Raw genomic sequence first — 27,141 nt, 5'->3', positions numbered from 1 at the left:
AACTTATCGTCTCTTTCGACTTCCGGGTCACGACATGGGAGGGAGGGAGGAGGAGGGCGGCGGGATCTCAAGCATGCGCAAAGACGCAAAGTCCAGTTCCTAATCCAATTCACCGTTACATGCCGCAATAGTCGAATTATCAACCGGATCGAGTTATCCAGGGGTGTTAATCGGATCGTAGTCGGACCGCACATAGTCGAACAAAGGTGTTTACATGAAACGGATAATTCGATTTCAGTCCGACTAAGCCAGTTATTCGAATGCATGTAAACACGGTCACTGATGCCCGACACAAAGAGGATGAATCAGGTCATTTAGCAGGTTGCTAGTTATGAGGGCACATTTGTTATTTGTTGTCCGGCATGGGATTGGCCGTCAAGCTCGTACGACATTGACTAATGTAGAGTTTTTAAAAAAAACTGGATGAATGTTAGTCGTCTGAGAATCCATTTGGTCGAGCACCGCCCGGAGGACAGACTCAAGTGGTCCCCAAAGATATTCTATTAAAACAGAGAAAAGCCGCAGTTGGAACTAGAAAATAAATGCTTTAGAAATGAATAACTAAAGTTTGGAGGTGCAGCCTTTATGGGCAGAGAGCATCTCATCACCAAGCGTCATTAATTGTATTTCTATTGTAGAAATCATCCCCTCCCGAAAAAAATGCCCATCTTTTGTGGAAACAAATCTACAATTTATACGTCTCTATTCTTGACTGGAGTCAACTGCTTTTGTGAATGACGTGTGCCCTCACTGATGTTTTCTTTCTCCCAATGAAATATACACCTCGGATACATTCTGCTGCTGTTGCTTTTCCACCTGCCCGTATGCCATTTCCTGTTCTATCCCTACAGTGTGATATTTGCTAACGGTCATTAAAAATGTATCATTCAACCATCTGTAGTCAAGAAACATGCGTCAAAAAGAGAGTAACGACTGTGTGACAGGAAAATGCACTCCCATTCTGCGCTGCATAACTGGACAACACATTCATTTCACCAGTAGCGTATTTAACTTCCTCTCAACGCCGAGTGTGCGACAAATCTGCTATTATTTTACAACCTGCTATCATGTAACACCTAATGAAGGGTTGTGAGAACCAGCAGCCCAGAGTGGTTGTTGTTAAAGTGCTCTAATTACAAGGAGAAGACAGTGGGAGGCTCATCTTCTTGACACTAAAACCTAAACTTATACCGCGTGGCCGTCGTCAGCTGTGATCTTCATCTTCATCTTCACTGAACACACCCGGTGGAGCCGCACCGCGCATGCAAACACACTTTGACTCGGGAGTGGACACAAATCTCGGGCCGGACGCCTCCCAAACCGGCTCACGGCTCCGTCTGCTCGGTTCTCCGACTTATTGCCGAATGAGTCGGTGAACCGTGAAACGCAATCCATGAGAGAGAAATTTAATTTCAAGATAACAAGAGGACAGACGGAGCCTCACATTGAGTTTCTGTCTCGGGATATCCAATCAAGTTCATTCAAATAAAGACAAGCATGCACAATGGAAGGAGAGGAGCTCGTGGAAGAGCATTTGTTTTATTCCCGGCTAAAGCTTCACCACACCGACCACAACAAATAAAACAATAGGCTAAAAGTATTACTGTGGTCTGATATTTGCTTAGGTTTTCACACGGTTAGGAAAATCAACAACCGATATCTGCACACATTACACAAACACACACACAGGTCTGGAAAACCTCAACATGTTGAGGGGCCAGGAGTCGATAAACTATTTCCATTCATTCATGTATATTTTTCTAACTTTTCTCGAAAAGTCCCCATTTTCTCGTGAAACACTCGACAGTTTCACTTTTCCAGGCCACACACGTGAAAATGTAATTTAGATAAATATTTCCCAAACTTGTTTTGCTTGTGCGGCCATGAGTTGTGAGCCAGTTACCCAAAAGAGTTGTTTTTTTATCTGATTTTTTTAGGCCTGAACATGTTAAAGTAAAAGAAAAGGGGAATTTAATATGACTTCTTTGAAGATGAAATATGTTTTCGATCATCATCTCATGACTTGTCAAATTCACCATTTCGAGAAACGAGCCAACATCTGAAGCATTTTTGGGTAACTTGTCCATTTCTTATCCCTTGTGTCTATCTTGTAACCCTTCATGTATATTGTGGCCCTTGTTAGTGTCCGGTGAAGAAGCACTTATCTACAAGACACATGTTGACAGACAGATATCTACTTCTGAAAATTACAGATATCAACAAAAAAAAGATCTCCTCTTTAAAAATGATGCAATTCAAAATAAATGGAGCACAATGGACACATAAAACCCCCGTAATGATAAGTCTCCCTCTGCGTGTTGCACAGTAATATCTGCAGCTAGAGGAGGAGGAGGTGGTGCTGCCACACACTCATTCAGAGGACTGACATGGTGGAGAGCTGTCATCGTGAGAGGAAAAGCCCGAGGCAGGAATCTAAACTGTGTGTGCCGCCTCAGATAGCAGCGCACATCACCACAAGTCCACTTTCCTGGAGCAAATCAGCAGTTCAACAATCCTCCACCACCACCACCTCCCTTCACCTCCACGCAGGTTACAAACACACCCACATCCACTCAGGGAACATGGGTTGTAATAAACGGTAAACAAATAAATGCAAGTAAAGAGCTGCGTTACTGTGTTGTAATGTAGGAAAAGGGAAGCCGATTCGCCTCCTGGAGCTCGTAGTTGGCCGTGGTGGAGGAGGAGGAGGAGGACTGTGTTAATCTGACAGCATGCCGTCGCAGGAGTGCAGCTGCGATATCAGAAGTGAAAAAGCTCCTCCGCGGGGAAACGAGTCTCAAACAGCCGGACATCCTCGACCCATCCGGGGTCCGAGGCGCCGCAAGTTGATACCGGGAGCTCGTGTTACCGCCGAGTGGATCGGAGCAGACGACCCACCGAGCTGATCACCTCCCGATGAGACGCGGATTACAGCCGCGACCGATCCTTACCTCGCGTGTCCAGTCGGGGGGGGAGGAGGGGGGATTAGGACGAATCCCGACCGTCCCGTTTACCGATGGTCAGTTTGTAGCCGGGCGGGCGGTCGACCTGGGGAGCGATCCGCGGACCGAGCAGCCCACGGTAGCCGGAGACATGGTGAACAAATCGGTGAGCGGTGACCTACTTCCGAAGTGGCATGCTGGAGATAATATTCATGCGCTGCCTGCGTTCACGTGCTGCGCCGCCGCCGCCGCACCGGGACATCCCTCCGGCTCGCGCTGCTGGAATATTCCCGCACGGACTGAACTCTGTCCCGCAATCATTACTGGGGATTTTATTTCTCCACTTCACGGTGTTTTTTTTAAATTATTTAAAATATTTTTTTTACCATTGCTATAGGAAATATGCGCGTGCAATATGTCCTATTATTTGTACTGCTCTATTTTGTTTTGTTTTCTGAGTGAAAAACATCCCCAATGGAAATGACCACATTGCCACCAAATCCAACGTCTCTTCTAAAGGCCAATGAGAAATGGTGTTCTCAAAAATAGTTAAGCTTGCCAGTAAAATGAGTTTAAAACACTCGGAAAATAAGTAGAAATTGAGACAGATGATTGAAAACTATAAGAAAATAGGTCCTTAAGAGCTGTTAAATAGTGCCAATTAGGACTGTTTACTCACCACTAAATGATTAAAAAGTAAATAAACACTAATTGTTTCAATACTGTAAATTATCATTGTGTTAAGAATCAATATCTATAAACTATTTCTATAAATCAAGTTCAAGCAACATAAACATCATACAATCACAGTCAACTAACGTTGTCTTAATAAGGCTCATTTACATAATATTTAACTAGAACGGGCACTCGGTAGAGCGCATACCTTCGCATATCACAAGATTGGGCATTGAATTATGAACATGTTGGCATTAGTTGCATGCCAATTGGATAGAAATTGACCGTGCTATGGTAAAAAGAAGATGTTGACCTTTTCATGACCTTGACCTTTGACCCGATCGATCCCAAAATCTAATCAAATGGTCCCCGGATAATAACCAATCATCCCACCGAATTTCATGCGATTCGGTTTAATACTTTTTGTGTTATGCGAATAACACACATACAAATAAATAAATAAATACACGGCGATCAAAACATAACCTTCCGCATTTTCAATGCGAAGGTAATAAAGAAGATAAGTGTAGACCAGTGATCAGTACATTACAATACTAATGTATACTAATTATACGACTGCCACAAATAGGTCCTAGAATTGTAGTTATATATTAGGTACACCTAAAACATAATGTTAAAAGACGGCTATAAGATCTCTGTGTGTATTGCACACATGCGTCCTCGTAGCTAATGACAGAAACTGTCAACTCACTAATGAATTTTGGGTTGTGTTCTGTTAGTTTGACAATAATACCTGAATAAGTCTACAATGTGATGGCTGGACTATTTTTACCTGTACATCAATCAATAATGCAAATAATCATTAACCTATCATAAATACAATAAAATCTCATAACAAAAGGTCAAAGTAAACCTATTGGTTATATACCATAGTATGCACCTGTTCATCAACATAAACACCATCAAGATATTAATATATATCTCTCAAATGTCAGTGGTTTTTATTGTCAGATTACTGACAGCAGAAAAAAATAAGTGTGTATCCGTCTTAATTATTCTCATTTACTGTATCCTCTGCTCTTAATGATACGTGTAATCTAATGATGATGATGATGATGATGATGATAACTCAGATGCTGTTCTCACTCACTGGATGTTCAATTACAGGAAGACTGCAGCAAACAGCAGGTTCAGTCTCCTGACAACCAACTGATTGGAAAGCCTGCTATCAAGTTAGCATCTAGTCAGAATCGTGCATAATTGGGATACATTCTGATTGTCCTCATCAATATCAGCTTTCTAGTGTGTAATTAACAGCTGTAAACAAGCTGGGTGTGTTGAGTTAATGAGGCATGAGCAGCTGAGGGAGCAGAGACTGCTGAGAGCTGACCTGTACTTCAATAAACTGCAGAAGGATGCACGACCCCGACCGGGACCATTAGACGGTTCCTGAAGCACTCACTCACTCACTACTCGTGGTGATGATGATACAGACATAGAGTGGACACCTAAATTATTGCTTAAAAGCACATACCGGTACTAGTGGACATCAAAATTGACAAAAATGTCATCTGAAAAAATAACATATTTTAAATTGTGGGACCAAAAAACATGTTACGGTGCTGAAAGATGCTTTGAGATTCCAAAGAGGTGCACGCGCACACACACACACACACACACCCACACACACACACAGGGGGTTGGATCTGAGAGAAGATGTATCCAGGAATTCAGTGTGAATGCTTCGTCTGGAAATCTGGATTTCAACATGCCGAAAAATATGAACCAAGTCAAACTGCATTTTTGTCATTTTTGTGGGCTCACTTGCAAAGAGGATTTTAATCTGCCATTACCAGTAAAGACAAGTGTACACAATTGTCAAAAACATGAACAATCTACATTAATGTAGTCAAAATGTGTGGGGAGTAATACATTTATAATAAAAAGGTGTTGCTTTGACTCCAGCCGACAGACCACAGGTACACATTTGAATAAAAGCAAAGACAGGCTCTTAAAATAAGGTCAAAGGAGCCGTTGGGATCAATGAAGTGTTTGAATCTGTCATGTCAGGGAAACGATCCCCTTTCCATCCTCGTGCACGACATGCGATACTATTTTAAACTCAACAGTGAGATGTGCATGGTTTTCACCTCAGATATCTCCCAACTGATCTACATTTGGCTGTATTCAACAAAATATTCCCCCAGAAACTCATCTCACCAGATATTTACGGAGGATGATGAATTCGTCATTCTACAAAGGTTGAGCGATCGCATCGAGGACAGTGGAATAACACTGTGGTACTTTATTGATCTCTCTCTCCGCTTGCCGTGCCTGAAAAGTCAGAGATTCTGCTCCAGAGCAGCCTTCACCAGTCGCCACAGCATCAACAAGAAGTTTACACAAATATATACAGTGTGTTCTTGGACCAAAGGTTCCTTTCACATGTAAAAAATAAAAGAATACAATAGCAATATCCACAATGGGAAGTCTTCTCTTTAAGTCTTTAAAGTATGAGCAGGCAGCCAAACCCGAACAGATCCGACTGAGGAAAAAGGAAAGTCACGGCCTACTCTGCCTCTGATTGGCTCGTGCTCGTTGCCTTCGTTGGTCGGATGGGTTAGGCGAGAGGAGTGAGACGGATAAGGATTAGGGTTAGAATATCAGGATTATCAATCAATCCGAGCAGAGTAGGGCGGTCACGCCTTTCCCATTGTAACGACGCAGCGCCCTTACAACAATATTGTTGGTATATTGTATAGTTTGAAACTTACTTCTACCCGTTTCCTCTTCCCTTACGGAGGTAAACAGAGACTCCAAATGAGTACTAATGTTGCTCTGTAACCGTTGCATATGTCAGCAACTGTTTAACTTAAAAAGGTGATGATGTGTCAGAGACATTTCAATAGGACGGCTAAATAGAATGTAGCTTGATACGGAGCTACAGAGGACTCCACAGACCTCACTAAAAAAGGGTTTTAAAAAATTTGATTAACAGATTCATATTATCGGTTGAAATTAGTTGGCAATAACGGAAGTCTGCTATCATCATATCTGGTTGAATAGGTGCACAATAAGGCTAATACTATCATCTAAAAGGGTTAAAATGGCCTTTTTCATTTCACCTCGACTTAAAAGGAAAACATGTTTTGAATGTGATGAAGAAGTGAAGTCGCTCAGGAGGCGCTATGCCCGTTAACCACGGCAGCAACGTGTCACACGACGGTTGAATACCGCGCGTGTTGACCAAGGTTTTCTAAAGAATGTGTGTGTGAACAAGAGGCATTTGTGTCACGCACGGCTGAAAGCAACAACACCAGGGTGCCCGTCGGTTTGTTTGTGCGATAACAACGTACTCACTCGCACAAGATACCGTTTGTGGGAATTTAGACACTTTTTAAAAGGCAGAAGATTGAAATTTAAAACTGATTCTTTCCGGGAGAAATAAGAGAAAGCAAGAAAATGTAATCTGTGGGAATTTACCACTGAAACCAAACCGTTAAATAGATGGTAAACTGATAGAACATATGTGTAATGCTTTGAAACAGCTGAGATATGGTACACAAGTAGGGAAGTTTATATTCTGGAGATGATCGCCGAATGCTGGAGACTTAGCATGCGACCATGCATTATTGTTGTAAAACAATGCATTTTCTGTAAAACAGGACAAGTAGTGAGCTGTTATTTCTCTGCCTCAGCGTGTGAGCCTACAGATGTAGAGATGACAGTTCAGTGCTACAGAGCAGATACAGGACAGGAAGTGTAATTATCTGCTTCTACTGCTCCCCTTCAAAGAGCCAGGGCAAGATGCCAGACAGTCTGACTGGCAAAGAGGAAAGAAAGAGCCACAGAGAGAGAGAGAGAGAGAGAGAGAGAGAGAGAGATAGTGATGAAGACTGAATTGACAAAATTTGAAGCAAAGTGCCAGACAGGAGTGAGGAAAGTGGAGAGGGAATCTCACACCTCGCATCTCACCGAGCAGGAGAAAAGTCAAACTTAGTAGAAATCAGAGAGGCAATCTTTCACATTCACCCTGCTTTTCTTCGCCCGACAGGTCCTCGGGAATACATAGTTTGACACGGACTCTCTGAGAGAGCAGGCGGGAACAAGAGAGAAGAACAATTAAGAGAACTCGTGAGAGACAGCGAGGGGACAGGGGGAGAGGAGGAGGGGGGGGAGGCACAAGACAAGAGAGTGATGGATTGAGATAGCACAGGGAATGGAGACAGAGAGAGATTGTCATCATCATCGTCATCATCATGAACAATGACTCTCTGATAGAGCAGGCCAGCGGAGGAAGGAGCGATGAGGAGGAGGCGGCGGCCGCCCCGCCTTCCCACCTGCTGGGGGCCTCCGTCAGGCTTTTATAGCATCTGCCAACGTGAAGGACGCTCGGTGCCATGTGCTTTTTACTGAAGGAGTCGGACGTTCGGCAGTCACAGTGAGGGCTTCTGTTCTGCCCGGGCCTCAGCCAAACAGGGTATAATACCCCCCTCCACACACACACACACACCCTGCCACCACCCCGTGTAAACAATCCCTGTGTGTGTGAGAAGTGAGCGAGATCCCAGCTCGGAAAGCTCCACATCCACTGCAGCTGTGGGCCGGCCAACAGCTGACGCCGGGCTGCGGGTCTCTGCTTCCCTCCCCACCAGCCCTGCCTCCTCCTCCTCCTCTTCTTCTGTGTTTCCATGAAGCAGACCTGTAATTTTCACAGCTGTGTCTCTGGCATTGTGCCGGGGCGAGTCAGGGAAAGAGAGACTGTGAGGGAGAGAGGGGCTGGCGAACGGCTTTTAGAGGAGCACAAGAAACGGCACAAGAAACAGCAGCGCGTTGCGATCCGGAGACACTCGAGATGCAAACCAGAGAAGAACGACACACAACTAAACCAGATTGAGATCCAGCTGTGAAACTCAGGAGCATTATAAAACATACAAGTACAACGTACTGTCAGTAATATGGTAGCTGCAAGGTGTACAATTCGGAATTTCTTTTCACAGTTTCCCCCCCCCCATCATGTCTCTTTGTGAGGACAACATTGACGGTATCGTTTTGCAAAGTAACTGCTGACCTCTGGGAACAGACAATCAGACAGGTGGCAATGAGGTCAGCAGTTTAGATGGAATATCTTAAATGTCCAAAAGAGAGCGCACCCTAATTACGGTAATAATCCCAAATTGCAGGAAATCTTTTTGCAAGTAAATACAGTGTGTTGAAGTTGAAAATAATGCATGTTTTTTTTTACTGTTTTGTCATCATTCTTTTTTTTTTTTTTAATGGGTCCTGCTTCATAACCATTACCAATGTGTTTGAACTCAAAAATACATACATATATGGATAAATGGTAATGAACGATGTGTCTATATTGAAGCCACAACACTGACTTTACACAGGCTACTTCATCGTCAGGAAGCACCATGGGTAAATAATTGCCTCTTCTATGACTCTGGCACTTCATTAAATAATTAGCAGGTTTGTATCTAATCGTGGTGCAACTCTTCAATGAGCTTGCGTTTCCATTTCTACGTCATTGAACGGGTCCTTTACCACAGTTCGGTTTTTGGACCTGCTAGGTTTGGTCTCAGAAGCGAAACCAACACTACAAAGTAAAACATAAATGAACTAGAATGGGCACTCGATAGAGCGCATACCTTCGCATATCACAAGAATGGGCATTGAATTATGAACATGTTGGCATTAGTTGCATGCCAATTGGATACAAATTGACTGCGCTATGGTAAAAAGAAGATGTTGACCTTTTCCTTTTCATGACCTTGACATTTGACCCGATCGATCCCAAAATCTAATCAAATGGTCCCCGGATAATAACCAATCATCCCACCAAATTTCATGCGATTCGGTTTAATACTTTTTGAGTTATGAGAGTAACACGCATACAAATAAATAAATAAATACACGGCGATCAAAACATAACCTTCCACATTTTCAATGCGAAGGTAATAAGTACATTTAAGGAGAATATTAACTGTAGATAAAAACAATCAGATTAAAAGAGGGTTTTTTGTTAGCCCTCGGTAGAGCCTGTTAGTCCCCCTTTAAAACGCCCTTGTCAGTAGCCTGAGTAACATTATTACAATGTTGTACTTCTTTAATATATATTCCTACATGACTGGAGCCCAGCACTTTATTTTGCCTACAAGAATAGACCCAGGGCAGCTTGTACTGAACGGTGGCATCCAAAAAGAATCAGGTCCGATGAGCTGAGTTCCTGTGTTCCAATCTGTCCTTCTGTACACATGACATCTATTGCACCTGTCCATCCTGGAGAGGGATCCTCCTCTGTTGCTCTCCTGAAGGTTTCTTCCCTTTTTTTCCCCCTGAAGGGTTATTTGGGAGTTTTTCCTGGTCCGATGTGAGGTTTTGGGGCAGGGATATCTATGTGTACAGATTGTAAAGCACTCCGAGACAAATTTGTAATTTGTGAAATTGGGCTATACAAATAAACTGAATTGAATTGTGAGATCATATTTAATAGTGTGACTATGACACATGTCAGTGTACTTTTCCAATGCAACTTCATGAACAACAGAGACATTCATTTCATTTGAAGGATGAACCACGCAATAATATGAACAATACATAATATGTTTACAATATGAATATATGCCAAGACCCATTCTGTTGAATGATCTTCTCTACCGTCTTTTCTTCTGCACACATGTGGCCTGTATCTAAGCAGGAAGTATTTGTCTCCCTTGGGACAGCAGAGACAACAGTGTATTTGGGTCCTCCTCCTCCTCCTCCCAACACCACACTTGTTCAGAAATAATGGGATTATGTCCAGGCTAGATATCCAGCTTTATGGCTCACGTGTGGGCGCTGCACCTCTCCTCCCCATGCTGCGAGGACAGTTCTGTCAGAGCAGGGTGCAGAGAACTGACTCGACACAGATCGACCACGACCTCCAGGACTGAAGCTCTATTGTTCGTCTGTTCTGTCCACAAGAGGCTTTACAAACAGCATTATAGTGAACAACTCACTGGGCAACTTGTGTGTCATGCATTAAAACTCAGAGCATGCGCTTTTCACATGGTCTTTTACAGCAGGCGGGGATCAGCTTTCCACAAATAAGATAGTCTTTAATAAATAAAATAAAAATTCAATAGTGATTAATCTGCTAATTTCCCTGATTAGACACACAATCTCTAATCTATAACATATATAAAAGAGTGTGTGTGTGTGTGTGTGGTGGGGGGGGGGGGATAAATTCCCAGTTCCCAAGCAGAAGACTTTAACTTGATTGTTTTGCCCATCTAGCAGTGGAGGAAGTACTAAGATCCTAAACTACAGTGAGATCAGAGCACAGCATGTTGAGACGGGGTTCTCTTTGCATCTTCGTCTTTTACACATCTTACAGACTGGCTTAGAACAAACCTCAGACTGAAGAGTCAAACGTTTTTCTTTTGGTGAACCAATGTGTTCAAGCAAAGCTTCAAATCAGCAATTAGTTCTGGTGATATTTTAGATATGTGCACGCGAATGCATCTTCTAAGTCACGCTTTGCTACAATTTGTCTCTGATTCAGATTTCTGACCACGCCATTGCAGTTTGTATCAGAAAGTTGGTTCGTCTTCCGTCTAAAACCAAAGAATAAAACACCGGTGAACGTTTCTGTATCCAGCAAACACAAGCTACCTTATCTATGCTCTCTATGACGACCCACAATTCTGCTATATATCTGTATTTTACTATAATATCATGAAACCTGTAATAACGTTCAAGACTTAAAGCTTTGCAAAAGAAACAATAGCAGATACCACAAACTCTGAAGCAGACACACACTTCTAAAAGTAATAACAACTCGTCTACTCCATATAGTCCAATGAACCAGTTCTTGAGAAGTCAAAAACAGCTGAGTTACCGTCATCTATCCTTCTACAGATATGGAGGATGGTTAAGAAAACAGGTGCTACCACTCAGTCCTGCCGGACCACTTTCTCCTCTAAATATTTAACATTGGAATGTCCTCAAATGTGATCCATCTCTGAATAATATCAAGTGGATCCCATTCATTCAATGCGGTTCATTCTGACACTAGAAAAACACACCAAACGCTGTCCCCTGGTTGACTGGTTCCACTGTGGCCCTTGTGCATCGGACTCATCAGGCACCAAAATACTTTAAAAACATGGAACTTTATTTATCTAAAGAAGTGAAATTTCTCTGCAGTAATTACTATTAAATCCACACATCCCTTTACTGGTAAAAAAACAAAACAATGCACCATTAAATCCTTTATAAAATGCAACAGCACACATATAACTTTCAAAAACATCCCACCACTTGATGGATGCAGTAGTTTATAGGTTCACATCCGTGTTGTGTGTGTGGGGTGTGGCACGTGGATCCCGTTTCCAACCAATTATTCAAATGAGAATTGATCACCTGTCCTTGGGCGACAAGCCCCCCTTGGAAGAACACGAGGACTATCTGCAAAATTCACTTAACATACTGAAAGTACACAATATGGAAGCAAATGGCCGATGACAGTTATATATTATCATATATTCTAATATTAGAGAACATTTTAATGTTGTATCTGATTAACAAGGAGCTATATCTGACATACGTGTGGGTGGTTAATTGCAATGTAAGATATATTCAATGGATGCACTACAGTAGAGTACAAGTACCTCAGAGGTGTACTTAAGTACAATATACATGTAGCCCAGGTCGACTTACAGTCAAACAGATATTCACTTCATTGTGATAGAAAAGCAGCAAACAGCCACATCTGAGAACCTTATTTTAGGGAGATTGAGTAAACTAATTGATGAATCCGCTCATCACTAAACTCTGGGTCCAAAAGACACACGCAGTAAAAAAAAAAAACCCGCGGGAGCTTTCCACGTCTCCACGATGTCCCCCGCGGCAGCAGCGGGCTTCGGGTCCAGTAAACAACGCGCAATGTGAGCGGAACCGCGCAGACCCGCGAGCTGCTCCGCACGAGCCTCAAACTTGACTCGGACCGAAGCCGCTCGAGGGGACGTTTTGTTCCGCGACCCCGAGCTGAGAGAGTCGACGCCGAGTCTCCACTCACCTTCCAGGCGATGCAGGGACCGACGCGGAGTGAAGGAGGAAGCAGCGACGGGGGTCCCCCTTTTTTTTTTAAATGTCAAAAAGTTTCCTCTCGGGTCCGCAGAGCCCCCCGCGCCGGAGTGGAAGGATCTGTTAATCCGTCCGTCGCGGACACATTTTTCTCCAAAGCTCGAGCCCGTCCTGCCGCGCACTTTCAGCCGAGCACGATAGAGGCGATAAGAGTTGAAGGCTGTCGAGTCTCACCCCGGTGCCCAGAAGAAGGATCACTTCCACGGGGCGAGAGACGGCTGCGTCAGGTGTACGCTTCCCGCAAGTGAAGGAGCAAAACAGAGTGGAGGGCGACTCATGTTCACTTGGTCGGCTGAAGCCTCTTTTTTTTCTTCTTCTCTCCTTCACTCCGCGCGCTCCGCGTAGAAACACCTCGACACTTTGAAAAAAAGCACAATCCCGGTTTCGGGTTTAGGAGACGATGTGAGGCGTGCTGGGCTTTTCCAGCAAGCTCCCCGCAAACTACGGCTCACTTCAGCGTGTTTTTACATAACAGCATCATCCGCTTTTTTCTCTTCCTTTTTTTTAAATGTTGACGCATCATGTAGCGAAAACATGGAGTTTCTTAAAGGGCCACGGCCGCCCACATGTCACCGTGCCCGGCAGCAGCAGCAGCGGCCCCGCTGTGGCTGACAGATGGCTTTCACCTAGTTAATGTCTTTAAGCCCTTTTCTTTAGACACTTGTGTTAACCCTGGCAGCGGTGACGGGGGGTGGGGGTGAGGTCCGTCAGCTCTGGCTCACGATGACCAGGAGCTGCTCTGACGTGTGACCGCATGGAGCCTCGTGTGGGGGAGCTGGTCGTGTTCGATGTGACTTTCTGTCTTCATTGTGTGTTATACGTCATGGAGGATGGGAGTGTGTGTGACGTCATGGGCTTGTTCTGTACACATGGTTTGAGGAAAGATATTTCTTCACACATTTTGGTTGTCCGGATTTCACTTAATCAGCTTATTTCAATAAACTATTATCACAAATATAAATAGCAAATATGCATTTATTGCCACATAAGTAGATGGATACAGAGCCCACGTTGATCTCAGACAGGTGTTTATATTACACATGTGTGCATACAATAACATTTAGTCTGCAAACTACTGCATGTTCAAAGTGCCCTCCTGCTCGCTGTTTAAACACATATGCTTGATCCGGGGGCCACTCTGATAATTCAAATTTTGTAAGTTTACATTTATTATTTTTGTTGATGTTATAATGAATCCTTATATAGTACCTTAGAGGACAGGTATGAGTGATTAATATACAGGACTGTCTCAGAAAATTAGAATATTGTGATGAAGTTCTTTATTTTCTGTAATGCAATTAAAAAACAAAAATGTCATGCATTCTGGATTCATTACAAATCAACTGAAATATTGCAAGCCTTTTATTCTTATAATATTGCTGATTATGGCTTACAGCTTAAGAAAACTCAAATATCCTATCTCTAAATATTAGAATATCATGAAAAAGTATACTAGTAGGGTATTAAACAAATCACTTGAATTGTCTAATTAACTCGAAACACCTGCAAGGGTTTCCTGAGCCTTGACAAACACTCAGCTGTTATAAATCTTTTTTTTTACTTGGTCTGAGGAAATATTAAAATTTTATGAGATAGGATTTTAGAGTTTTCTTAAGCTGTAAGCCATAATCAGCAATATTATAAGAATAAAAGGCTTGCAATATTTCAGTTGATTTGTAATGAATCCAGAATGCATGACATTTTTGTTTTTTTAATTGCATTACAGAAAATAAAGAACTTTATCACAATATTCTAATTTTCTGAGACAGTCCTGTAGGAACACGTGTGAGGTTGCCAGGTTGTGGGACATGTGTTTGTCCTTTACTCTTTCTATTTGGTAGTAGATGTTTCTTATACATTCATATGCGGTTCTCACTTTATTACAAGATAAAATGGATACTAAGTAGTCAAAGTAGAACATTTAGCAACTGAACGATTTAATAGCTTATAACTGATGAGATGTAATATCTATTAATAGTTAATGTAGTTTATATATATACATATTTATATTTATATATATCAATGACTCACTTACATTATCCCCAGATGCTTAGTAAAGGGACACGCCACTATCTAAGGCATTCAGTTAGCACCTCTCCCCTGAAGGGAGGAGTTCTCCAGCCCCATAAAGAGACCTATAGAGCTCAAAGAAGGCAGAAGTCAGATCCTTAACAAACATCTGGACATTCAACCAGGACGAAAACCCAGAAGTTTACCAATTACTGATCTGTAAAGCATTCAATGATTTATTCATCTTTTATAATGTATAGCTTTGACATCTTTACTCACATTACTCTAAAATTGAACAAAAGCTGATGGTATATATTTTTTTATGAATAATGCAAAAATATCAGCAATGGTGTATTTACTGGATAAACAGCGGTATGGCATTATAATCTATAAACTGCCACAGATGTAACTTCATCTCTGATGTAAACCATCATCCTTCATCTTGCTATTGAGCTTTTGAAAGGAGAACGGGCCACCTGCCATTCCAGTACAGGAGACCAGTACAGGTTGATTGGTTGTCTTGAAGACATTGAAGGTCTTCAGACGTGTCAACGGCTGCGTTTGGCATTTTGCTTGAAGTTGGTGTAAAAAGGAGAAGAAAATGAGGAAATTTGTCTGAAAATCATTTATTACATTTCAGATTATTGACTTCATCAGAACTATGAGATTGCATTTTTGATCATTTGTCTTGAATCAACTCTATAAACACCACACAACTCAAACCATAAAATTAAAATGTCAATGCAATATTGTAATTTTTAAAGTCTTTTATGTTATTGAAGCAGATTCATTCTTACAAAATATAATTTGAAAATAGTTTTTTACTGACATCTCAGTCGAGTTCAGTGTGTCAGAGATAATGTCTGGTTTCCTGGGAAGGGACAATCCACCGCGAGACATGTATTATTAAGAAGCAAGAGGGATAGTTCAATCATTGTCTGAACGACCTTCTTCCCGGTGGCTCTTCTAGAAACAAGGAGCTCCGTGTTCAGACTACACAGACACATGCATGTTTACTTTACCAGGTTTAATGCGATCCTTCAGGGAACCCATACAGACTAAAGTCCAGATATGAAACATTTATTTTATTCATGACAGACAAAACTACATGTTTGCATATATTTCCACACTATCTACATTTCGTCCTTTGGAGGAATGAAAACAAACAAATCATGGTGCGTGTTTCTCCAGTTGCACTCGCAGCCAGAGACAACAGTGTAATGCTCTACAACAGAATAATCAGATATCAGATATATTTTTCCTGCTTACTGATCAGAAAGAGTTCTCAGTGCAATCATGAAATAAAGCTCATACATTTTTTGTTCTTTTTTAACAACGGTTAGAGAAACTCATTAATGGATGTGTAATATTTGTACAGTATTCCTTATTAATTAATTATTTATTATAACACTTGAAACGCCAAAATAGTTTAGCAATTTCCAGAGTCCTAAATCAACTTTAACACATTGAACCGACAGCCTATTCATAAGGTTAATTTCTTAATAATAATGTTGCTTTATTGTCATTTTGTTAGTTAGAAAGTAAAAACAGACATTAAAATTAACCCAATATGAAAAACAAAACAATTCAATGTGCTGCTCACTTGTCACATGACGGTCATCTGTGTGATTTCATGTACGATATATATCCGTGTATCCCTGCATATTCATTCAAATCCGATGTGACAATGATTCTGAAACATGAGACAATCCAACACCATCCTAACACAGCAACACATCACTCCGTATAAGGCGCGAGTAACTGTTCATCCGCGGCAGACCACTCATACGGTCTCTTTAGCAATCACCAGCCTCGGTCCTGCTTATTTGTACATGGCGTTGAAGGCTCGTCCAATAACGAGCCGGCGGACTTCACTTGTGCCGGCGCCGATTTCGTACAGCTTTGCGTCCCTCAGGAATCGCCCCATGGGGTAGTCGTTGATGTAGCCGTTCCCACCTGTTCACATCATTTGTAAGTTAGAGTGCAGCGCGAGAGCGGCTTGCTGCAGACGTTAAACGCACAGTAAACGCGTCCCTGGGCTTGGAACATCTTTGTCGGTTGCTAAACATACAAATCGACCAATGTGTCGTTTATACCTGAAGTAAAATTATCGAAACGTCCATTGTCAAAAGTCGACTGAAGGTAACTCCCTCCCCGTTCACAAATACAACAGAAACCACCGCAGCTATTCACGCGTCATTCATTAACCAAATGAGCTGCACCTGTCCAGCTAACGAGCTGCACCTGTCCAGCTAACGAGCTGCACCTGTCCAGCTCCTCAATGATAACATTAAACCAGCTCACACGGACAACGAGGCTCCATCCAGAACCAGAGTGAACCACTGAGGAGGTCAATAGACATCGAGTCCTCGTCACAATCTTATCTCTATGTTGCAACAGCTGCATGTTTTTGTCCATAAAAATAGATTCTCCGGTCTGAAGTGAATACGTTCCCTTTGGAGAGCCCTGTATGGACGTTAATTTACCGCGCAGGTCTCATTTGAGCCACTCGGTCTCTTGGCACTTACCCAAACACTGAATGCCATCCAACGCAACCTGGGTGGCGTTCTCCGCACAGTAGAGGATCACTCCAGCGCAGACCTGCAACACAACGCAAGTCAACACGGACACCGTGTGCAGTGGGGGTGGGAAACGTAAACGTAGTTCAACGGTACGACTTGGGAACTAGTTGCGCAAGATGCAGACGGGCTCATGCAAAGAGCTCTTTCATTCGTCATCAGGTTCCATCGCACCAAGTCTGAGGCATTTTGTATAACTTAGCAAATGTCCCCGCTGTGGGACTATTAAAGGTTCATCTTATAATCAATTAATCAATGTTTTACCACGATATGAAAAGTCAAAACATGTACATAACCACCATGTGACACTATGACTTAACATTGTTCCAGGTCACCAGAACTCTTCCGAGATTACAGGATCCGTTTTAAAAAAGAGACATTTCAAAACATTGAAATCAATTTAATTAATACATGTGCCCATAAAACACGGCATGTCAAAACATTCGGTAGAGTCAACCTTCTTTATGATGTTCATGGAGATCTATTTTAAAACTAAGATAAACAATTTTAAAAAACACTTCTACAGAAGTTGTAAAGACAAATTCCCAAACATTGATCGATATAGGCCCTAGGTATTCCTTTTTAATTGAAGTCATTATTTTAAAATAATCTTTTGTGCCACGGGAGTAGATAATGAAATCCTCTTACCATTGAACTAGAGTGTCCTTTGTCACATGCGCGGGCGACATTGTACAGGTACTGCCGACAGGCGCTCAGCCTGGTGTACATGTCAGCCATCTTGCCCTGCATGAGCTGCACACAGATTCACAAGAAGCTTTATGTTAATTTACCTCCAGTAAAAATGGAAAAGTTAAAGCCTATAGCTGCGAGCTTCAAACTAATGGTGTTGAATTTATCAAAGGATGATTACGGTGACTTTTCAAACTCTACTGCCTTGCATGAAGTGAAAACTGAAGGTCGAACCTGAAAGTGTCCGATCTTCTGTCCGAAAGCTTCTCTGACGTGCAGGTAGGGAACCGCGTGGTCCAAAACGGCCTGCATGATGCTGAAAGGTGAGGATATTATTTAAGACAGCGGAACAACTAAAACTAAAACTAAAAAAACTCTCATATTGTATAATCAAGCAATCTTACAACAGGTTGTGGTATGTTGTGATTATATCACAGTGAGTTACTGCTTTTATAAAATAGTCATCATGAATGCAATTTATTAACCAATAAATAATGTGCAGACTAAAGCAGGCCCTCCTGGGCTGGCTGCCTGCACACAGCAGGGTGGTTGCTATGGAACGTGCACTAGCAACTAGCATATCGGGCTGTGGATTTACAGGATTTGCATGTTGCCTTTTATTCCGCAACCACTGAGAAGCTGTCCAGTGTCAGTAAGATGGCTTTTATAATTGCTTGTAATAAGTTTGCCTTTTTTTGGTCAGGTGAAAGCGTGTTCTTTGGCGTGGCGAGGAGGTTTCAGAATTTTAGTTGCCAATAACTCTGGACAGTTTTCCCCACTTTGTGGCCAGCCTCCTTCTGGTGTCGAGACCCCTCCTTGTTACGTACGCTGCACCTTGTTTAATAGGGGGACTTTAAAAAAAATTGTTTATTAAATGGATCTGGGCATGCCTAATCCACGCCTTGAGAAGTTAAACGTTCACATTTTGTAGCAGTTTTAGCAGCCAACCTTGTATCTGTCGCCTGTTACATGTTGGGAACTCATCAGACGACAAGTAGCTCAACATTGTGCTCGATTATAATCTTAAACAAGACGTGTGAAAAGACCTCATAGGCACCAAGACAAAATATATAATGAAATTACTTTAATATCCACAACCAAGTGCTCCAAATGTTTTACTGTACGCTTATTGAAGGCGTTTTGTCATCAATAAGAAAACAGTTACGACGGCTGGCAAACTGCTGGAGATGATGCTGTACAGTATGGATCCGACTGCAGAGACAGAACGATGAAGACAGCAAGCAATATTGTGGGTGATGAGAGGCACCCTCTTGCCTCATTTACATTGTTAGCATCTGGGAGATGTAGTGACCCCCTCGATTCACCCAGACAGTTTGAATTTGTCCCACAAGCCGTTTTTAAACTTGAAAAACACGAGCAGCGTAAGCTTTGTTTATACTGGTGCTTGGGTTCATGGCTACCGTTATTATTTTTTCAGTACGCAATGAATATCTAAGTAACTTCCCCATTTTTTTTCCCCCAAACAGTACAACTCAAGCTCATCTCTGGTATGAACTTACCCCACAGGTCCTGCTGAAAGCACCAGCCTCTCCAGATCCAAGCCGCTCATCATCACATAAACACCTTTGTTCAACGGGCCGAGGATGTTCTCCTCTACAACAAACAAAACAATTCAGAAATAATTAATGAAAAGTATCCATGATGAAAAAAATATATAAACAAAGATGAATACGTTTGAAGGATGAGCCCCCCCCCCCCCCCCCATCACCAAAACAAATCTATTATGATCCCATTTTTTACTTCATTCTGTATTTTATATATTTATATTTTGTATTTTATATTTTATAAATATATATTTATATTTTACTTATATACATCTATATCTTCATCCCTGTTTTTTATATTTATATTTTATTCTCGTGTGTTTAGTTTATTGGTGCTGCTACTGTGATGACAAATTTCCCCTTGGGGATTAATAAAGTATCTATCTATCTATCTATCTATTTTACACAAGGGAACACATGGCGGCGACTGCACTTTACACACCTGGGACTTTGCAGTCTTCAAAGACCAGCTCGCAGGTGTTTGAGCCCCTCATCCCCAGTTTATCAAGCTTCTGTGCCGTAGAGAATCCAGGCATTCCCTACAAAATACAGACGGGAACAAGCTTATTGTCATTCCTGCGATTCATGTGCGTTTGTATAATCGTGCATCATATACAAGCACCTCAGAGCAGACCCACCACGACAGAATAACAAGTCTTCACTTGACTTAGTTTACCTTTTCCACTATGAAAGCAGTGATGCCTTTTTGATGGGCCTTTGGATCCGTCTTTGCATAAACAATAATGACATCGGCATCCGGCCCATTTGTGATCCAGAACTTGTTGCCATTCAGAACATAGTAGTCACCTGGCGAAGAAAAAAATATATATGTATATTAAGTAGGGCTGTGAAACGATTAAAATTTTTAATCGGGTTAATCACAGATTTTTGTGGATTAATCATGATTAATCACATATTACCGATATTCTCGGTATATTTTGTGAGAACATAGAGATTTATGACAAAAGACGGATATATACATTTATACATTCTTCTATACAATGGTGCTGCAACTCAGCAGTTATTTAGCAGTTTTCTTCCATATGGAACATTAATACATCTTCATTCTAAACAGAATGTTTAACCCTCCTGTTACCTTTCGGGTCAATTTGACCCCATTCAATGTTTAATGTCGGTGTTCTTTGGGGTCAATTTGACCCCAGGCTGTTTTTCACTGTGTCAAACATATCAGAAATATCAACTTTTTATTTATTTAAAGGGCTATTTAGGTAGTCAACAAACAAACATAAAGTACCTCACACTTAAACTTGGGAAACAATATTAATTCTAATAATTTTCTGGAGGTTTTAATTGCTGGGGTCAAATTGACCCCGAGGGTAAAATATGTTAGTAAATGTAAAGGTAACAGGAGGGTTAAACAGAGCATTTTCTCTTGTTTGTCAACCATTAACTCCACCATGATACAATCTAAAGGTGGACAGATTGACAAGTGACTTTTTTTTGCTCGGTCCCGATGCGCGCACGGAGCTCTGTGGCGCGCCAGACGGAGATCGATAAGTGTTAACGCAACGAAGAGACAGAAATGACATGCTGCTGTGGAGATACGATCAACAACAGACGTTTAGTTTAATAAAAGAACAAAGACGTGCTATAGAGAACATGTCAGGGGCGGGCCAATCTTTTAATGTCATGCGATCTACCGACACTACGCGCGATCGACTGGCAGGTCGCGATCGACGTGTTGAGACCCTGATCTACAGGAAGTAAAAGTCGTAACAAGGTTTCCGTAGGTGAACCTGCGGAAGGATCATTACCGATGAACAGACCGTCTGCATGAGAGCGGACAGAGTTCAGATTGAAGTGTGTATTGGAAGCTCATTTTGCAAGTGACTTTTTTTTCGTCCCAACGACCAACAACAGACGGATTGGAAGCTCATTCTGCGCATGCGTCAAATGCGTTAAATAAAAAATAACTAGTTAAACCTGTAATTGGATTAACTGAGTTAACGCGTTATTTTTCACAGCACTAATATTAAGTTGAACTAAAACAGATTTCCACTGTAGAATTAAGATGATACAAAATATTTGTTTGGAACCAGACAATGTTTTAATATTGAAATATGTGCATTATGAGCTCACAACTAGAACTCATCTACGCCTCCGTTACAGCAGTCTTATATTGTGTTTGCTTTTAATGTGGATATGTTTTGTGAGAGAGTGAGTTCTCAGTCTTTTGAGGATATTTGTTGTCAATGTAGGTGCCCCTCTCTGATTGGCTGGACGTGTTGGCCTGGGGTGCTCTGCCATCCATCACCACTTGGTCTGGTGACAGCATCCATCTGTCCTCAGCCTCCAAAACCATATTCTCTGTAACCGTTGATCATTTCTGAGACTGACTAGACCTAGTCGGCTACGTGAAGGTGTGTCTTATATGGAAAACGTTTTGCTTATAAAAACTGAAGCTGATGAACTGCCATTTTTCTTTTATGCACTTTCCTCCTGTATCTGCTGTAACCGAAGGAGCCCGTCTTTGTGTTTGTTTGTTTGTTTGTTTAGCTAGCCCTTTTGGGCAGATACATTATTTAGTCTGTTTTGGACTTGGTTCAACTGCAGATATATTGTTTGATTTTATTGTCAGTTTAACTTAAGAGTTGAAGTAATAAATAATTCTAACTATAATTTTGTATTGAGACTTGGTTTGGAGGCTGGTAAGTGAACTGTATTGAGACTTGTATGTTGTGCTTGTACCCACCATATTGGGGGGCTTAGAAGCACAAACAAAACTTGTAAAATGCTTAAATTCACCTTTAGAGATCTTAGTTTCACTGTATACAGACAACACTTGATGGTGTCATGTCTATTAGCTAAAGTAAATGTATGACATCAAGTAATAATGAACATAACTATGCAAGAGATGAATGGTATTTTCTGTCTCTGAACCCTCTACCGGGCTACAAACTGAACAGCCTAAATAGTTCTCTTACCAGTCTACAACGCTCGTCAGACGTGAAGTGATGCGTCTTATAAGACGACCCGAGACACACCGTCAGAGGATGAGACTTTGGCCTCACAGGAATAAATAGTTGGGATGGACTATTCAATGTCAAAAGGGCTAAATGCCAACAGCGGGTTTGTTAAACCCCGAGTCAGTATAATCCATGGATGTATACAACGACCGTGATACAGCTCTGAAGGCGAGGTCCCATCGGTTCATATTAGAAGTTGCCACTGTGGTGCAGGAAGTCTAACTTCAGGCGCACTCGTGTTTCCTTTAAGCCCGTCTGCCCTCAGTCCAGCCTCGCTCTGGACTCATTCGTTTTAACAAAGCGAGGGAAATTACTCTGGCCAGTATTGTATTTTTACAATTTATAGGATCTAATCATTTAAATGAGGGCTATTCAATAACAGTTGCACTCATTGAACTAAAAACTAATTACCCATTGATTTACAAAAGTCTCTTTTCCAAAGTAAGTTATTGCAGAAATGTGACCAGGTTTGACAAACTTGCATCACATGAGGGAGACAAAGGTTGTAATTTCCCCTTCTTGGCTACTGTGTACAATTAGTTCCAAAGCCAGGAGCTCTTCCAGGGTTTTGGTATACTTTAAGAAATATCGAATTCATAATCTGAGCGTCAGAGCAACCACAGCATGTCTAGCTGTAGTTGATGGTGATATTTAGGATGGCAGGCCTATCTATGCATGCGTTTACATCTATGAACTAGAATGGGCACTCGGTAGAGCGCATACCTTCGCATTTCACAAGATTGGGCATTGAATTATGAAAATGTTGGCATTAGTTGCATGCCAATTGGATAAAAATTGACCGTGCTATGGTAAAAAGAAGATTTTGACCTTTTCATGACCTTGACCATGACCTTTGACCCGATTGATCCCAAAATCTAATCAAATGGTCCCCGGATAATAACCAATCATCCCACCGAATTTCATGCGATTCGGTTTAATACTTTTTGTGTTATGCGAATAACACGCATACAAATAAATAAATAAATGGCGATCAAAACATAACCTTCCGCATTTTCAATGCGAAGGTAACTAAGAGATAAGATAGGTGATGGGTGTTGCAGAAGCAGGAGGACAGAAACAAGTGCTGATAAAGAGAGAAAAAGCAAGACAAACTATAAGTATATCAACTAGAAATATTAATATATAAATAAAAACAATTAAAGATTAACACTAAAAATGAAAGTAACACTATCGCAGAGTGCGTCCTACCTTGCTTCTTGGCTTTGAGTTTCATGGATACGACATCAGAGCCGGCATTGGGCTCACTCATGGCCAGGGCTCCGACGTGCTCTCCAGTCATTAGCTGGCAACGGGGGAGACCGTGATGAGAATAAATAATTGAATCCGTCTGAGTTTGATGTGTTTTATAATGTGAAACATGAACTGAATATGTTCTGACCTTTGGCATGTACTTCTCCTTCTGCTTCGCGTTGCCGTGGCGTACCATCTGGTTGACACAGAGGTTAGAGTGGGCGCCGTAACTCAGGGCAATGGCTGCCGACACTCGTGACATTTCCTCCATGACAATGACATGATCGAGGTAGCCCAATCCTGTGCCCCCATACTCCTCTAAATAGAGATGCGTGGGTGTCATTTTAAAACACTACAAAAGAAAGAGCAGTTTCCATTTGGGTAGTTGGGAAGCAACTACTTCTAAACACGATGGTGGCATTTTCTCCTCCAGCTACCTTACCTGGAGCAGTGATCCCAAGGAACCCCATCTCACCCATGTCTTTCCAGAAATCCTGTTGGAGAGACGACACACATGTTTACCAGTGCAGGAATCTTACAGAACAGCAGCATGAACCATACTTCCACTTTCTTAACAATTTAAGGCAATCAGGAAACTACAGATGTGGTGTCGGACGCAACAACTCACCCGCATTCCTGGAAATTCATTCGTCTTGTCGATCTCATCGGCGCAAGGCGCCAGCTTTTCTGCACAGAATTTACGAACCGTCTGCCGGAGCTGTGCAAGAGACACAACACAAACAACAGACTTTGAAATGACTGTTTCATATAAGTAATACTACATTATAAGCACTGATACATAAACATGCAGACCTGAGCCTGGCATGCAGTCCCCTAAAGGAGGAACATGGGAACGAAGATATGAACTAACTATTGGTTAACAGCTTGTGTCGTTTGACTTACAAGTGAACGTGCAATGATATTTCACACCTGTCAATTAAAACGTGGTAATATTCAGGATTGGAGGACAGCCACGTTCATCCAATCAAATGCTGGGCATGGACCTCACCCCCTGCCGTCGTCCAGGCCCTCTCGGGTGCAAAGTATTGCTGACCTACTTTCACATTACGTTGATAAACCTCGACTGGAAAACATGTTTCAATGAGCCTCCCACTAACCTACCATTAAGGCGACTTAAGGTGGGAGCGTCATAGCTAGTAGGGCGAACTGTGTTAGCTTACGTCTCACTGGCGAGGCTTACAAAGCTGCTTTCTGGCGGGTTGTAAGTGCCACTTGCTTTATTTATTCAAAGAGCAACCTAAATGGTTTAACAACAACGTGACGTCACGGTCTAGCTCTAAACATCCGTGTGTCAGGTTGTTAGCTTAGCAGTCGGCTACAACCAAGGTCTGTTGGCCAACGTTACGTCACGTCACGTGCACAGTGTTCCTAAATAACCTTGTGTCCGTCAAACTTACGAAACGATAACACACTCGTCACACTTTAATTGTTTTGTTTTTCTTTTTAACCACAAGCCGTTTGTCCGTCCAGAGAAACGCACTTTGTGCTGCCCGGTCTCTGACCTGTATCTGGTCGTCCGTGAGCCCGTTCACCACGTCGTCCACCGGGATGGACGCGCCGGCGCATCCTCTCCTCGGCACCGCTGACAACCTGCAGCCGAGGCGGAGCGCGTTCCTCACGGCTATCATCGTGAAAGGAGGTACACGAACCAAAAGGTGGCCCTCAGAGACCCGGGTAGCTAGTTGTTAGCAGAGACAACAAGTAAGAGGTCTCACTCTGCGACTTTGTGTATGAACCACAAACGACACTTTTTCTTTCTGCTTGTTTGCGCTTGCAAACCAGTTTATTGGCGCATTAACGCCACCTACTGGACGGGGGAGTAGATACTATTTATTATTATTACCTAAATATAGCAAATACGCAATTATGATAAGCTGCCTAGCGTTTGCTGCTAATAACAATTAGAAAATAAAACAACTTATTCTTATTGACGATGGCACTCATAGAGAAGGTACAATAAACACTAATATACACTACCGTTCAAAAGTTTGGGATCACCCAAACAATTTCGTGTCTTCCATGAAAAATCACACTTTCATTTATCAAATGAATATAAAATATAGTCAAGACATTGACAAGGTTAGAAATAATGATTAATATTTGAAATATTAATTTTGTTCTACAAACTTCAAGCTCAAAGGAAGGCCAGTTGTATCGCTTATATCACCAGCATAACTGTTTTCAGCTGTGCTAACATAATTGCACGGGTTTTCTAAGCAGACATTAGTCTTCTAAGGCGATTAGCAAACACAATGTACCATTAGAACACTGGAGTGATAGTTGCTGTAAAAGGGCCTCCATCCACCTATGGAGATATTTCATTAGAAACCAGACACTTCCACCTAGAATAGTCATTTACCACATTAACAATGTAGAGAGTGTATTTCTGATTAATTTAATGTTATCTTTATTGAAAAAACAGTGTTTTTCTTTGAAAAATAAAGTCATTTCTAAGTGATCCCAAACTTTTGAACGGTAGTGTATGTATATGCCAGCGTGTAAAAGCAGATATGCATTGCAATTAAGGTAAATTGATGAGTAATGTTAATGTTAAACAAATGTCGCTTTGTTACCTTCTATGTGTGGCATTAGGCAACATTTTCACAGTAACAATAATTGTACCAATAGGTAGGCCTAAGATAAGGCCCCCAATACTTGTTTTGTTAACAGGGTTGTGCTAAAAAGAAGTGTTTTTTAATTTATTTTTTATTGTTTTACGGTATTGGTTTTGGACCTAAATTAATTTGATAAAATGTAAACATTAGCCAGAAATATTGAAAACCATTGAAAGACTGCCATACGGAGCAGATTTGTAATGGCCCATGCTGTAATGTGTATATGAATACACAGAAAGTAACATAACTATTTATTTTTTTGAACGTCGCAAACATTTTAACTAAATGGAATACTAGCAAGGAGTGACATGTTTTGATAAATTAAACAAAATAAACTAAATAAACGTCAAAGCCAAAATAAACACACACAAAACACATAAACTAGAAAATACTGAGCTCCCTATCTGACCACAAAACAAGAGGGAACTGAAATTACAAAGTAGACGGCAAGAGAACCCAGACACGACTTCCCCACCAACATGACAGAGATAACTGCAAGGAGCATTTGAAACAGAGTTACAGCAGCAACGCTCGGGGCAGCAGCCAATAAACAACTGGGAGCCTGATGACTATCACTGTCATATAGTAAACTGATGAAAACAATATTTAATATGTTTTCCCAAATGTTTATACAAACCCATATTTTCTCAGGAGGTATACACAAACCAAACTGAGCCAAATTACCACAAAGTTCAGACTTCATATTACCAGCATTG

General features: G+C 41.6%; 2 protein-coding genes across 3 annotated transcripts in view; both read right to left on the bottom strand.

Annotated features, from left to right (window-relative positions):
• Positions 1-13,945, bottom strand: part of bahd1 (bromo adjacent homology domain containing 1) — a 32,294-nt gene extending 18,349 nt beyond the window's left edge. Inside the window, exon 1 of the mRNA XM_056425896.1 lies at positions 12,640-13,945. The gene's annotated coding sequence lies outside the window, so the exon portion shown is untranslated. The remainder of the gene's footprint in view (positions 1-12,639) is intronic.
• Positions 13,946-15,323: 1,378 nt separating this feature from the next.
• Positions 15,324-25,565, bottom strand: ivd (isovaleryl-CoA dehydrogenase). Of its 2 annotated transcripts, XM_056426909.1 has the most exons (12): positions 25,313-25,565; positions 24,418-24,507; positions 24,232-24,283; positions 23,938-24,107; positions 23,748-23,841; positions 20,228-20,358; positions 19,994-20,090; positions 19,507-19,600; positions 18,221-18,302; positions 17,945-18,049; positions 17,246-17,318; positions 15,324-16,673 (listed from the first exon to the last, which is right to left on the bottom strand). In XM_056426909.1, exons 1-12 carry the CDS (start codon positions 25,436-25,438, stop codon positions 16,540-16,542), a joined length of 1,248 nt encoding a protein of 415 aa, XP_056282884.1. In that variant the 5' UTR covers positions 25,439-25,565; the 3' UTR covers positions 15,324-16,539. The 2 variants fall into 2 exon arrangements, with proteins under 2 accessions (XP_056282884.1, XP_056282885.1); XM_056426910.1 differs by lacking the exon at positions 25,313-25,565 and having other exon boundaries at positions 23,938-24,141; positions 24,418-24,448.
• Positions 25,566-27,141: the final 1,576 nt, after the last annotated feature.

The sequence above is a fragment of the Pseudoliparis swirei genome, chromosome 11 (genome assembly GCF_029220125.1).
Source record: "Pseudoliparis swirei isolate HS2019 ecotype Mariana Trench chromosome 11, NWPU_hadal_v1, whole genome shotgun sequence".
Classification (NCBI taxonomy): domain Eukaryota; kingdom Metazoa; phylum Chordata; class Actinopteri; order Perciformes; family Liparidae; genus Pseudoliparis; species Pseudoliparis swirei.
Note: the sequence above shows the minus strand (reverse complement) of the source record. Positions and strands in the feature narration are given on the sequence as shown.